This window comes from Rhipicephalus sanguineus, unplaced genomic scaffold (assembly GCF_013339695.2).
Source record: "Rhipicephalus sanguineus isolate Rsan-2018 unplaced genomic scaffold, BIME_Rsan_1.4 Seq561, whole genome shotgun sequence".
NCBI lineage: Eukaryota > Metazoa > Arthropoda > Arachnida > Ixodida > Ixodidae > Rhipicephalus > Rhipicephalus sanguineus.
The window spans coordinates 276,855-292,143 of record NW_023615516.1 but is presented as its reverse complement, the minus strand read 5'-3'; the positions used below and the strand labels follow the sequence as shown (position 1 = coordinate 292,143).

The following is a 15,289-nucleotide window of genomic DNA, read 5'->3' as shown; positions in this document are numbered from 1 at the left end:
ACTAGACACAATGGTTAAATACGTCATACATGCGGATGATTCAACAATAATCCTTGATGGCGTTAACTTAGATGATATTATAAGTAAAGCAAATGATATACTTTCAAGAATTTCATCATGGTCCAGAATGAACCAGCTTAAAATTAACCCGACTAAAACCAAAGCCATTTTGTTTCGTGCCAAAAACAAAGTACTCACTACCCATCAACCTTTAGTTCTTGAATCAGTGCCGATAGATATTGTTGATACCCACAAAATACTTGGAGTATTCTTCAATAACAGGAGTGATGTCCCGTTGTCGAAACATTTTGCCGCTCAAGGTCAAGCTTCAGATATATTACGCGCTGTTTAATTCACATTTAATGTATTGCACCCTTGCATGGGCCACGACAAGCAGAGCAAATATAAAGTCATCACTCTGCAAAAAAAAAAAAATCCGCCAAATTGGAAATATTGACCGGTTCGGAACAACGCGTGAAGCTTTCCAAGAATTCAATATAATACGAGCTGACAACCCTTATACATTTCGCTTATTGTACACACTTTATTTTTCGTATAGGGAGCTCTCCAACTTCATTAGATCACTGTCATGCCTAGAGCGTCGTGTCATTACAGTTCCCACAAGAAACACAGACATTTGGTTCGTACCGCGTTTCCGCACTACGTATAAATACCAAGCCTTGGCCTACAACGTTCCCACAACAGTTAACGCGCACGAAAGTACGATCACCTGCAACAAGAAACAATTACACTCTCATTTCTGCTCTCTGGTGTCATAGGAACATGCGCAACAAACATTTCTCAGTCTATTTCATAGTTTTCAGTTTAGTCTAGTGTATAAATACATTGTGTCATGTTACATCTTGTTGTTATCTTGCATTATATTAGCGATATGTATGTATGTGTGTTTCACGAAATGTATATATGTGTGCTTTTGACAATGTATACGATGGTCTATGCACGATGTACATTGATTTTTGGAAACCCTTTTTTATCATTGCACATTTATAATATGTATCTCAAAAGAAAAATATTCAGTTGTGAAATTATTTTTGAATTATGTATTGTTCATGTTTTATATTGCACTTGCAATTTATGTACCTCTAATGATTTCCGCACTACTGCCATGTGTATGTACAGGTCACCAGGGCCTTTGTGAAGCCGTTCTCACGGCTTTTAGCCTTGGCGACCTTCCAGTTTTTTGTCTGGTAATAAAAAAAATTGAGAAAAAAAATTGAAATATCTCTCACGTGATCACCGCATGGAGTGCCCGTTTTCTATGGATGAGCTAGAAGCTGCACTGGCATTGTGCAGACGTTCTTCGGCGCCAAGACCTGACGGCATCACATATCGCGCTCTTTGTAACCTTGGAGACGAAGCTCGAAAGGCACTCGTGCACCTATGCAACGACTCCTGGCAGACTGGTACAGCTCCCAAAGCATGGAAGTCAAGTCGCCTCATTCCGCTTCTCAAAGCTGGCAAGTCGCCGCTGGACATTTCCTCATACCATCCTATCGCGCTTGCCAGTTGCGTGAGAAAAACAATGGAAATAATGATTCTAACACGACTGGAATGGTACTTGGAGCACTATGAAATCTATCCAGATGCCATGGTCGGACTCAGGCGCGGCCGATCGGCAACAAACAACGTTGTTGATCTGGTGACATATGTCAAACACCATAAGGCCTGTAAGAGACTGTGTGCTGCTCTGTTTCTAGACGTCCAGGGGGCTTATGATAATGTCTCCTATGAAGCCATCCTGAGTGCATTAGAAACAGTAGGTCTTGGTGGCAAGATATATATGTGGGTGTGCAGCTACTCACAGAGAAGGTCGTTCTATGTGACCATGGAGAATGGCCCGACAACTGAGTATTACAGTAGCCGAGCAGTCCCTCAAGGAGGAGTTCTAAGCCCTACGCTTTTGAATCTAACCCTCATTGGACTGGTCGAAAACCTACCAAGCACCGTAAAGCTTTCTATCTACACTGAGGACATCTGCATTTGGACTTCAGGTGTGACACGGCTTCAGCTTCGCTCCCGCCTTCAGAAGGCAGCCAAAAATTACGTCCTGCTACCTTCGTAACCAAGGCCTGGAAGTGTCTTGCGGGAAATGTGCAGTGGCAGCATTCACGAGGAAGCCAATGTCTGCCTATGGCATATCAATCAACGGAAACCTTATATCATTCAGCAGAAACCACAGGTCCTTGGGAGTCATAATTGACAGAAACCTGTCTTGGACTCCACACGTGAACTACTTGAAGAAGCGGCTGACTGCTACATGTCCCATGTTCAGATTCCTTGCAGGAAAAAAATGGGGAGTGCCGATACCATCTATGCTACAACTGTACAGGGTTCTGTTTATTGGATTCCTACGGTACAGTTTGCCTGCAATATCGAACACCGGCAAGACTAACCTGCGCGCGATTCAGAGCATTCAGGCCCAAGCTCTTAAGATATGCCTTGGGTTACCCCGCAGCGCGTCAACGGCTGAAACCATGGCTATCGCGCAAGACTACTCAATCACGACACACATTATCACCGAGACAATGCGTACGTACCTCAGGCATTATGCCAGGACCCCTTCCCACCATCTGACGAGCCTCGCTGCTGAAAGGCCCCGCACGACATATAGTGCCACTGTCGGCAAACATCGCTCATCATTTACTGCGGGGTACGCACCTGCGTCAAAAGCAGTGTTCCCTCCGTGGTGCTTGAGCCGCCCACGATTTCACCTAACGGTACCGGGAGTGCGGGAGAAGTCAGACCTACCGACACATGCACTGAAACAATTGAGCCTACTCCTACTGTACGAAAACTACAGTAACCACGTCCACATCTATACGGATGGCTCCACTACGTCGTCCAGTTCTGGTGGTGCGGTGGTTATACCATCACAAGGGATAACTCTGCGTCTTATAACTTCACATGCGACGACGTCTACGGCGTCAGAACTCGCGGCTCTGCGCAGCGCACTAGAATTTATTGATACTCAAAGACCAAGTAAGTGGGCTGTGTTTTCTGATTCAAAACCGGCGTTACAGTGCCTGCGGTCAGTTCTCCGACGAGGATGCCACGAACAGTTGACATATGAAACCGTGAAACTTCACCACCACGTTATTCAAAAACGCCACGATATTGACTTCCAGTGGTTACCTGGCCACTGTGGCATCAGTGGAAATGATTCCGCCGATCACGCTGCTCGCGCATCACATCAGGAAGCAAACATCGTCCCAATTCCGCTTTCAAGGACAGACGCTGCAAGGCGAATTCGACAACTGGCCCGCAGTCTCACACTGACGGAGTGGAACGCACCAAGCATCAGACATACCAGACTACATCAACTGAACCCTTCACTGCAACTCCAACCTCAATCCGGCCTTCATCGACGCGAAGCTTCGCTTCTCTATCGCCTTTGGTTGGGAGTTGCTTTTACGATGGCATACAGAACGTTAATCCGAATGACTGACAGCGCGGCATGCGATGTCTGCGGCACCGAAGAAGACATTGAACACTTGTTGTGCCACTGCCCTCGTTTTGCCTCGGAGAGACAAGTACTGCCCATCGCACTGCGGCGACTGGATGATCGGCCAATTTCCGTGCAGGTGCTCCTACAGCACCGTCCACATCTCTCGACGGCCCACAAAGCAGTGAAAGCACTGTTGTGTTTTTTGAGAACAATGGGCTTATGCGAACGCCTCTGACTTGTGGTGCTATCCCGCACGCTGTAGTGAATGCACTGCATCTCTTCTCTCTCTCTCTCTTTTTCTCTTCACTCCTCTCTATTTCTCGTCTTTCTATTCCCCTTCCCCGATCCCCGAGTGTAGGGTAGCCAACCGGAAGTGTTTCTGGTTAACCTCCCTGCCTTCTCCTTTTTCTGTTTCCTTCCTTCCCATGTGTGGCTTTTGGGTTCCAGCTGTCCCTCTCCTTCAAGCTCGTTTCCAATATCAGGGACTCTACCGTGTTGTTGCACAGACGTAACCTGTGAACTATATCGTCGAACCACTTACACCATGTACAGACCAACGCTTTCGGGGGCGTGAAACCATTCACGTACAGCGTCCGAAGCCCTATTACGATCCACTCGTAAATATGTTCACCGTGAGTCGCCAGGATGGTTCCTTTCGAACAGGGGACGCATTGTAGTGAAGAGGAATGTACAGTGCTGCAGCCATATCGCAAGCCCTGCGTGAGGCACGAGCTGGAGCTGCCTAGCCTGTGATTGCTGCAACGCCGCCGGCCCCGTCCAGTTCTTGCTGCTACTGTTCCGACGCAACCACAGCTTGTAGCCCAGTGTTTTCATTGTAGCTTATTTTTTTATTTATTCATTTATTTATTTATTTATTTATTTATTTATAGCAATACTGCCGGTCTTGTATATAGACCTTAGGCAGGAGTCGGTTAAAAGTCAGCACAAATATTAACCACATAATATACAGAAAGAAAAACAAAAGATGGTTGATCCCTCCGTCACAGGAATCGGAATAACACGAAAGTAAACCGTGCCCTTGAATGTTCACTGTACATTGATATAAAAGAGTTTGCGCACTATATATTGATGTCTGGCAGCCTTAGCACCTCTAACGTGGATGCACCCCCTTTGATGATTGGTGTACATCTCCATCCCGACTAATAACGTCCATGTTAAATGATTAAACAAACCCTTGTGGTACAGCTGTAGTAGTTAACCGTGAAAGCGTAATCCAGATAGCCAGAAGAGCGTCGCATATTGGACGCAGAACTTGGTCGCCATCCCGCGGCATGTTAAAATGTGATTGAACGCCACGGCCGGACTAGAGGGAAGCGCAAAGCGCGTCGTGTCGCCCCGGTAGCCCGGCCGCGATTTTTAGGAGCGGAGCTCCTTATACGCCTAGTGCGCGCCGACGGAAGCGCCATAGGCGGCGAACTCGGTCATTACTCTCGGGAAAGCAAGCAGACGGCCGCCGTGGTTTCCTATGTCGTTGGACGTCTGTTTCCGCGTTGTTCACGTTTGCGTAGTGAAATAAGCAACGTCCGTTGTATGTGTGGTGGCCGAAACCTAAAGGGATGTCTTATAACAATTGCTGTGGAGAGTAGTGCTCAAACACCCACAAAAACGCGTCCGGAACACGGTTTTACTCACTTACCGCAAGGCCTCCTGAGCAAGAGCGACGGAAGCAATGAATCGCCGCTGTTCGTTGGCAAAGGCGAGCCGCTTCGTCATTGTGCGAGTTAACACGTCGCTTCTTGTTCTAATGCTTTCGTTTTGCCATATCGGTGCTCGCTGGATGCACTCGATCATATTGACCCTGGTCGACGACCAAAGTTATCAGCCTGAGCATGTGTTGGTTCGGTTCGACCGCCATGCCCCCAAGGGCACTTCGCTCAAACGTTCTATATTTCAGAAGTTTTGAAGTTCGGTCAAGTTGGTCATCCATGAACTTAGCTTGTACTAGCGCGGTACATGTACCGCGCTATTACAAGCTAAGTTCTATATTTATCATTTACAGAAACGGAAATGCAGCAATGGTTGACTTCAGAAAGAACACGAAGTGATTGAGACGTCACCTTTGTAAGCAAAACAAAGCCGATGTTCACCACGAGCTGCACGTCATAGCTGGGTCTTGTTACGCTGGTCTGCGCGACGCACCTTTCATATTCACCGGCACGACGATTCACTCCACGCGGACGTTCGTTCTCCTCCGCAGTCGGTCATCACATGTCTCCTCGGCGACCCTCTTCAAAACTTGTCACTGCTCCCGCGGCGTCATCTCTTGATACTTTACTCACAGCACTAGATCACCAAACAACACGCCTTCTGCGGTCGAGCGAACGATGCTATCACTAGAACGACATAACTTCTTCGCTGACTAACTCATCACTGACTGACTCTCCGTGTCTCCGTCGCCGCGCGCTTGCATTGCCTGTATCGGCTCGCGCCTGGGTTCGGGAAGGTGCGTATGATTCGTCTGTGCGTAGCACAGCGAGCGCTAGGGAAAGGGCTAGATCCTCTCACCAATTCGTCTGCGGATTCAGACGGCGCCGCTGGCGCTGCTTTGCTTTGTCGAATATCCCGATCTTTCGCGTGCGTTGGCTGTGTCGGTGGCGTCTGCGGAGAGGGTAAGGGGCGCGCTTTCGGCGCCTTTTTATACTTGTTTTTTCGATGCGCGCGCTCTGTCGCGCATGGACCGTCGGCGCCAGGCTTTCATGCCGTTGTTCGAAATCGGCGACGTGCATAGGCGTGCGCAGAGGGGGGGGGGGGCAGGGGGGCGTCCGCCCCCCCTAATAACCTAAGAGGGGGGGCGCAAAATCGGTCCCATACATTGACGCCCTATGTCACCTAAGAGGGGGGGGGGGCGAAGTCTGTCTCGTCCATTGACTTACAAGGGGGGGGCGCTGCGATGAACCTTCGCCCCCCCTGATGAAGAACCCTGCGCACGCCTATGGCGACGTGCATTTAGTTAAGCGCTCGTTTGTGACAAACATCATGCACAAGTCCACTTTAGTAGAGGCCCGCGCCTTTCCTGCAGCTGTCAGCGCAGAATTAGTTGTCTGGCACCCGCACGAAGGAGAAATAGCAGCCGCGAACTTCATCCATCTCCTCACAGCAAAGCCGTGCAAAGCGCTGTCGTCTGCTCGGCTTCCCGCACGTACTGTCGGCAGCGCCCGCTAGGTGGCTATCAGTGGCGCCTCTATAGGCGCTGCACAAGGCGTATAGCATCACCTTGTCGGTCGTCGCTCCATCCGGCGTGCCCCGCCGTCGCGTCTCCCGATCATTCAATAGATGGCGCTGTCCCATAGAGATGCATGCAAACTGCAGACTGGTGACGGTATACTAGATGGCGCTGTCCCATAGAGATAGAAAAAATAAAAAATAATAAAAAATAAAATAAAAATGAAAAATAAAAAATACAAAATAACAAAAAATAGAAAGATTAAAAAATAAAATAAAATAAAAAAGGAAAAATGAAAAATAATCAAACAGGCGTATCGCTTTGTCTACTGCTGGTCGAAACCACTGAACATTTCACGGTGTAACCATGATTGCTTCAGGAGCTTCGCCCAAGCTCTTCATCATTCACCCGTGGATATGCTGTAATTTTTTTCTCGGGGCGAGCGCGTGAGCAGTGAACGCGGTGTTACAGCCAGGCGAGGCAGGTGCGCGTCGCAGAGCCATTTTTGGTTTGGATTAGCGTGATGACATGAGCGAGGCCGACGCTTTTACGACGCTTGGGCAAAGATTGCACCCTCGCGGTGTGTTAAGGCATTGACAGAATTGAACTTCTATTGAAAACGCTCCGAATGGGACGGACGTGTAACGCGTTGCAGGTGCTAATTACGAAGGCCACAGTAATGACGAATTACTTTACTTATACCGCTCCCAGAGGGCAGCACCACCCCGCCGACCGGGGGAGAGGTAGATATAAAAGGCGCGTTTGTAAAGCCTCCACAGTCTGTGACTGGGGCGCAGTGGATAGCGTACCCGGCATGTGTTGTTGCGGACCGAGCGGTCGTGGGTTCGATGCCCGTTGACGGAACTTTTTCTTTGCCATCTGATCGTGTAAATTTTTTCAACGTCATTTTCGCGACGGAAATACGTCACTGAAATCTTGGTGGACCTCGGCATAAAACACTTTCGTGTTAAAAAGATACGGTAAACGCATACAAGGTATTGCAGCAATATATATTTAAATATGAGGATTTCAAGAAAAGTCACAGATATGCACGAAGTGAATGATGACGAGTGGGCGAAGCTCCGAGGGATCATTAACCGTGAATCCCCCCGTACATTGCCCACTCGATCATACAAAGACGTGACAACACGTGTGTACAGTATATACAAAGTTGTTAATTAATCGCACTGCGTATATGGTGTTGAGATGTGGGCGGCGTTTTCCTTTCATTATGACCGCCTTATGATCAGTGAAATGTAAAGGCAAAGGTTCTTGTACAGGATCCAACCTGAAATTTGAGCAGACGAGGTCAATGCAAGTACCTCTGATCGAGCCTGAAGGAAGTGCGGAGCTGGGCAGATGTCTTTGTTTGCCTTCCGCTTTTTTCTTTCCTTCCTCCTCTCTTTTTCCCTTTTTTCTCTTTATTTCTATTTTCTTCCTATTTTTTATTTTCCTTCTATTTCTCGCTTGCTTCCTCTTTTGCATTCCTTATATCTGGTTTTGCCTGCGCTCACTCGTCATCATTCACTTCGTGGATACGCTGTGATTCTGAAATTTTTCTCATTGGCATCATCATCAAGGCGCTCGAAGAACAACAGGAAGAAGACTTCTCTTTGGCGCGAGAGGCGAGTACTAGCGTGGCTAGAACGGCGCGACAACGGACAAGCCCCGACCCTAATAAGGAGCTTCGACCAGACGCGGCGAGCTGCTGAGGCCAGTGGAACCCCGGACTCTGGGCCCCACCCACCTTCTTCACAAACCCCCTTTCTTTTTTAATAAACGTTTTTTTTTTCAATTCGCCCCTAAAAGCTTTGTTAGTAAACATGCAGAGAGCTGTGATGAAAGAATACCAAGGTAGATTATACTACAGAACTATGCGTTATGGATTCAAATGCATGTATATGATATGATAGCGTCGGGCATTCGACTACAGCAGAGAGGTGTGAATTCCAATCGGTTATAGGCGAAATAATATCTAAATACATTGGTGTTACGTTGTGGGGGTGCCATCACCCCCTGTAAAGCCGTGTTCGCCTCGTGGCGCACGAGTGCCTCGCGGATAGGCCGCAGTTAGGTTAAACGGCCGCCGAGTAAGGTGGCGCTGTGCTCGCGCACGTTAGGGTTAGCGCGGTGGCACCGGCAGCGCCGCCGCCGAGAGGTATGACCGGCGTGCAGGAAACAGAAGGGAGGTCTTTTTCGGGATTGGTGGCGTGCGTGGATGGCCGTCTCCTTCGGTGGGTCCGTGGGGGAAGATACCGCTGCTCGTTTCCTGCGGGCCCCTCGTGGTGAGTCGAACGTCGACGACGTCGCCTTCGCGGTGCATTGCATGTCTTATGTCGTCTTGGGTGTGTGTTGTGTTATCCGGCTTTTGTATTAGCATTGTATAAGGTTATTTAGCAAGTTACTATACTCGGGGACAACTTTCTGTGACAATGAAGGGAAAGCTACAGAGCCACAATGCACGTATCCCACCGCTAATGAATGTAGTCCCACAATTGCGTCCGTATTTTCTGCGTGAGATATATTAAATACGCCTTAATAGACAGTTATAGTTTAGCGTTAGCGTGATAGCGGGGGTTAAGGGAATAGCGTTACCGTGCCGCAAACGTTGGTTGCGGAAAGCGTGTTTTAGTTTAGCGGGATAGCGTTTACGTGCCCAAGCCGGGACGGTGGCGCCACCTAGCGAAGGGTGAATGCGTTAAAAAAAAGTGAAAAGAACAAAACCGAGAATGCTTGCCTGTTATCCCCGCACGCAGCAATATTACTCCTTTTTTTAGTGAAAATAAAAGTAAATAAATATGAACTAAGCACCAAAAGCGAAAATTTTCATGTTACAGACTTGTTTACACCGATCTTCTAGATAGGCCTAGGGACGTTCGAAATGGGAAGCGATCTCAAAAACTACGCTAAGTTATCCGTAATACCTTGTCGTCGAAGCTACCTGAAGGCAAGCGAAGCAGTTTCGCACAGTCGTTTGCTACGAAAGAAGTGGATCCGTCCACATCAACGCTAAATTCAGTTCGAAGCGGGCGTCGAAAACCGCCGCCATGTTTTACGTACACTACGTTAACCACGCAAACACGCTAACGCTAAATCTGAAAAATAGCGTGCGTACGATAAACGCTACGGGTCACGTACGGTACTGCGCATGCGCATTTCGGTCCCGCTATTCCGGTAAGCCCGCTATTCCGCTAAGCCCGCTAAACTATAACTGTCTAATGTTCTACATGTAGCTTTTTGAGACGAAACGCGGCGCACACAAAAGAGATATTCGTATTTCTTTTACCTTATACGTTGTCACTTTGCGTTTATGCGTGCGTGAAAAAGCCGCGCCTTTTACCCGCACCTAAGCAGCGCTAAGCAGAGTTTGCGTCGAAATGCAACGCTAGCCATCACTTTCCACGGCGTTACGAGACGCGCGCCAGACCGGACTACTTCGCGTAACAGTACATGTGCAGACGCTCCGCCCCCGTAGCTTTACCTTCATTGCCACAGAAAGTTGTAGAGTCGGCAGGCGAGCTCGTCATATGTAAAAGAGGTTAATGAATGAACACGTGTTTGGTTGTCCGACGGCGTCTGCTGTGTCCGTGTGTTTCGAGAGCGGCGATGTCGACAGACCCCACATCGCGAACACCCAGTTACTCTTTTAGTGTGACAAGACCGACACGGCCGCTGCACATTCTTTTGTTATGTAGCGACCGTGGGACCGAATAGGCCGTCGGTGTGCGTGCTTTGGTTGTGCTCCGTTTCAAATACTTAATTGTTCATGGTAAACGAAACAAAAGGATTTCATGCGTTCGCGGTCACGCTTAGTTTCAATTTTTCTAGCTTGCGTTTTCTAGGAGAGACGTAGGTGATGCCTGCCAACTATATTTATTATTGATAAACCTAATCGATTTTCTCTGTGTGTGTGTGTTCTTTTTTTTCTCTCAATATTGAAAGGTTCCTTTATTGCATATCGATCCTATGAACCTATAGAGCAGGGCCGTAGCCAGAAATTTTTTTCGGGGGGGGGTTCAACCACACTTTATGTATGTTCGTGCGTGCGTTTGTATGTGCGCGTGTATATATACGCAAGCAAAACTGAAAAATTTCGGGGGGGGGGGGGGTTTGAACCCCCAAACCCCCCCCCCTGGCTACGTCCCTGCTATAGAGAATTCCAGTAATGGCCGAATAAAGGCTTAATTTCTTGTGGAGACTCACCCAGGCGCCTCCTTAGGTATCCGAGCTTTCCCATCGACTTCTTCTGAATGTAGTTCATCTAAGATTGTGAGAGATGATGACTCCCAAATAATTATAGTTCATTGCCACTGCAAGGGGCTGATTATAAAAACCACGTGAGAATGTTAAAGGGGGCTCTGTGCGAGTGATTGTCATCGCCATGGTTTTCTTTTCGTGAATGGTCATTTGCCATTATGAACACAAAGTGTGAATTCGGCCCAAAGATTCATCTAAAACCTGATCATTAGGTGAAGTAAGTTCCCGAAATATAACACAATCATCAGCAAGAAGCCTCGTCAGAACGGGGGTGTTCTGAACGGTGCCATCGATACAAATATACGAGGAAAAAATTGGCCGCTTATCTGCGTGCTTCGCTACAAATGTCGTCTAAAGACGATAGAAGAGGCGCTGCGTGAGATATATATGGACGCCATCTGGCAATACGTCGGGAAACATGAGTGCTTTGTTGCGGGCTGGTAGTCCCGGCGCAGCAGCAGGCGAAGACCGGCGGGGACGCCAGCCAGCCCGAACACGCGGTTTGGCGCGAAGCGCCGAAGCAGAAAAAACGTCCGCACTCAACGAGTACTCTCCACACACTCTTTTATTTACACGTCGCCTGGGTAAAACCGGAATGCCAGAGCAGCGCCCCATGGCATTCGTACAGTGCAATACTGAACCGAAACCGAAACACAACAATGGGCTCGTGCAGAGGGCACGGAGGAAGGCAAGTTTCAGCGCAGTCGCATTTTCAGCGCAGCTTAAGAAACTAGGGTCTCTATAATTACATATCGATGTATTTTCTAATGAAGGAACACACCACCTAATATTTACCTAGTGATGTTGCGCCCAGAAAGCGTATATATAAGCTGCTTTTTGATCAACAATGTACGCAAGTATGAACCTAGTCAGCCGTTCAAGATGGCTGGCCCTTGGGCAAGTTGTTCAACTTTGGCCGGGTGGCTGAATCGAGTGACGTGCCGACAGACAGACAGACAGACAGACAGACAGACAGACAGACAGACAGACAGTCAGACAGACAGACAGACAGACAGACAGACAGACAGACAGACAGACAGACAGACAGACAGACATGTTGAATTTCCCGCGTTCAGCTTGCTGGAGGAAGACGAGCTTTCGGCCAGCGGGCGCGTGAGCGCGTTCTACCAGGGACGAAGGAGCCATCTTTACGTTCTGGGCTCATGCGGACGCTAATAAACGTCTGTTTGAGCTTGTAAGTCCGCGTCGGCTGGTTTTTGTGCGACATATTTTACATTTGGTGCCGTTAAACCCGGGAGGCGACAGCCGGGAGCTACCGTCAAGGAACATCGCTGGTGGCTACCGACTGGAACAACAGCCGCGAACTACGGAGGCCAACAGATCAGCTGATCGCTATGGACAGGCTCAAGACGAAGAGGACCACGCGAAGGGCCCAGAACGCCAAGCTTATACAAGAGGCAAGTGCGCTACTTGAGAATGATGACGCGACAGTCCGACAGATTGACTCGATTTATGAGAGGCTCAAGAGCAACAACGAGGAGCTGAAGAAGATTAACGATGAGATGGAGAGCCACATAAGTGACGAGACATTTGAGGCGGAGTACGCTACCGTGATTGAATATGAGGACAACGCGACCCGCATCTTAGCCGAGCTCCAGAGCAAACGCCGCCAGCATAGCGAGACATCTGCAGTGTCAGCGCCCATCGAAGTTCGCGACGTGCCGGCGGCTATTGGACCTGCTGATAGGCCAGGAGCCAAGTTACCGAAGCTGACAATTAATCCGTTCGCTGGTGACTTGTGCAAGTGGAACGAGTTCTGGGAGCAATTCGATCAGGTCATCAACCAGAACGGCAATCTTTCAACTAGCGACAAATTTAACTACCTGAGGCTGTTCGTGAAAGGAGACGCAGCGGCAGCTATAGCGGGGCTTCCTACCACCGAAGCATGCTACGAAGACGCGTTAGACATCCTGAAAAGACGTTTCGGCGACAAAAGGCGCCTGGAGCAGGAGTATTTCTCAAGGCTTCGAAGGCTTACTCCTGTGCGTTCTTCTAACGAAGTGGCCAAACTCCGCAAGTTATATGACCATGTGCTCATTAACACGCGGGGACTGGAGGCGCTTGGCATCAGCAAGTCGTCCTTTTCATCGATGCTGTGCGACATTCTGCTGAGGGCATTGCCACGTGACATCGTCGTGGCATATCATCGATCCTGCGCGACACAACCTGAAAGCTCCGACAACGTTCAGCATGACACGGAACTAGAGCGTCTTCTTCACTTCGTCTCTATTGAACTGGAGAGCCTCGAAAAAAGTGACTATGGGGAACAGAAAGGATGCGATGAGGTGGCCTATCCTAGAGACAAGAGCCGTCGCTTTCACAGCGCGACCCCAACGTCATCAGTGCTTCACTGCCAAGTTGCTATACCTGAAACGAACCCGAGCTGCAATTTCTGTAATCGACGGAGCATTTGACAGAGTCATGTAGCATGGACTTATCGCTGCCAGAGAAGAAGAAACTTCTTTCTGCCGACATGCGGTGCTTTCGATGCACATGCAAAGGTCACCGAGCAAGAGATTGCAGGCGTAGAGTCACATGCTCGAGCTGCAAAGGTCGTCATGCAACCACTATGTGCGACCCAGATAAGCTAAGACGAATGCAGCGGGAAGACGTCAAAATGACCGGAGAAGTTTCCAGACCAGGAAACGGAAAAACGCTGACTACCATGAAAAAGCGTGGGTGGACCTCACAGGGCAGCACGGAACCCTCATCATCAAAGACTTTTCACTCCCGAATAATGGATATGACCACCCAACTTGACACTGCAATAGAATGCCGCAAAATCAATGGCAGGGAAAAAGGAAGACACCAGCGATATGAGACCCGAATCGAAGAGCGTGTTCGAGCACGCAAAAGTCAGAGGCTGGAGCCTGCATTCTATGCTATCCACAAGCGAAGCATCCAGGAGAACAATGATGCACAAGTTCAAGTTCAGAGACGCTTGATCGAGGAGACCACTTCGATGGATACCAATATGGCGAAGCGGCGATTGAAGTTGCGCGAAGAACAGAGTGCTCGTGAGCGGGAGCACACGGACCATGCAATCATGCTGAAGGAGCTTCAACGCCTGCTTTTCGAGGGGCGAACTTTTCATGAGAACTTTGAAGATAATCTGGAGAAAGTCATGAGGGAAGCTGCTCAGGCACACGTGGCGATGGAGTACGAGTCCAAAATACAAAACTTGACTCAGGAGCTGGACGAGGTGCGCAAGCGGCTGCTTGTGTCGGAGGAGAAGCTCAGACTGATTTCCCCCCTGCTGATCAAGATGCACCAGTTGGTCGAGGAACAACGCCATGCCGAATTGGAGACAGAAAAGAAACAGCCAGGACATCGTGTGACGTGTCTGCATCAGCAGACTGTTGGAAGTCGGACACAATTGGGTAGCCTGAAGAATCGCCCGAAGGATGATTGGTTGTGCACGCAAGACTGTGCTGCCATCCAGCAAATTCAAGAGCGTCCCTCACTGCTCACACGAGAAGACGCAACCTCACCAAGGTCTGCAAGAATCGGACCCAAGACTACAGAACGGCCTTTCCAGCAAAGAAAACCTGAACGTCAGGACATCGCTGGACCGTTTTGGCAACAGATGCCTGCTGCTGAAACCATCGAAGCACCATGTGCTGAGAGCCCTATGGACCTGCTCGCCTACATCCGCGAGCTGGCAGGAGAGGACGTCCTCAGTCTCCATGCCAAAGCACGAGAGAAGCTTCGGCAACTAAAGGAGGAGTCCGAAAAATAGAAGGCTGACACCTTCAGGCCACGTCGAGGAAGCGGAAGGATCAACGCGTACGGAGGCAATAGGGCAAGCGCCTGACCGTACAGACGAGACACCACTGCGCGGCCGGGAATGTGTTGAATTTCCCGCGTTCAGCCTGCTGGAAGAAGACGAGCTTTCGGCCAGCGGGCGCGTGAGCGCGTTCTACCAGGGACGAAGGAGCCATCTTTACGTTCTGGGCTCATGCGGACGCTAATAAACGTCTGTTTGAGCTTGTAAGTCCGCGTCGGCTGGTTTTTGTGCCACATATTTTACAGACAGATTAAAATTTCTGCGTTTAAGTTCCTCAAGAAAGACTATCGTCTTTAAAAGAGAGGATCAAGGACGGGGTGTGTGCAATGTCAGAAAGTACTAAAATAGCGCGCGCGAAGTTACGTCTGAAATGGGCACGAATTGACATCTACATCAGAGACGTACTTCTAACCACGCTAGCAGTGTGGTATTCTTTAGTATTGGTTTTTGCTTCAGCATAATCTTCTATGAGAAACTCGGTCGAATGTCTTCAAAATCTATGAAAGAAGGGGAATTTTGAGAGCTCGTTTCCTTGTTGAACACAAACTCAAAGAATGCCAGTAGATAATGAGGC

At 49.0% G+C, this 15,289-nt stretch overlaps 1 protein-coding gene across 1 annotated transcript; it reads left to right on the top strand.

Moving 5' to 3' along the window:
- Positions 1-13,902: 13,902 nt before the first annotated feature.
- On the top strand, positions 13,903-14,667 carry LOC119377745 (GRIP and coiled-coil domain-containing protein 1-like). Its single transcript, XM_037647088.1, has one exon. The coding sequence runs from the start codon at positions 13,903-13,905 to the stop codon at positions 14,665-14,667; it is 765 nt and encodes a 254-aa protein (XP_037503016.1).
- Positions 14,668-15,289: the final 622 nt, after the last annotated feature.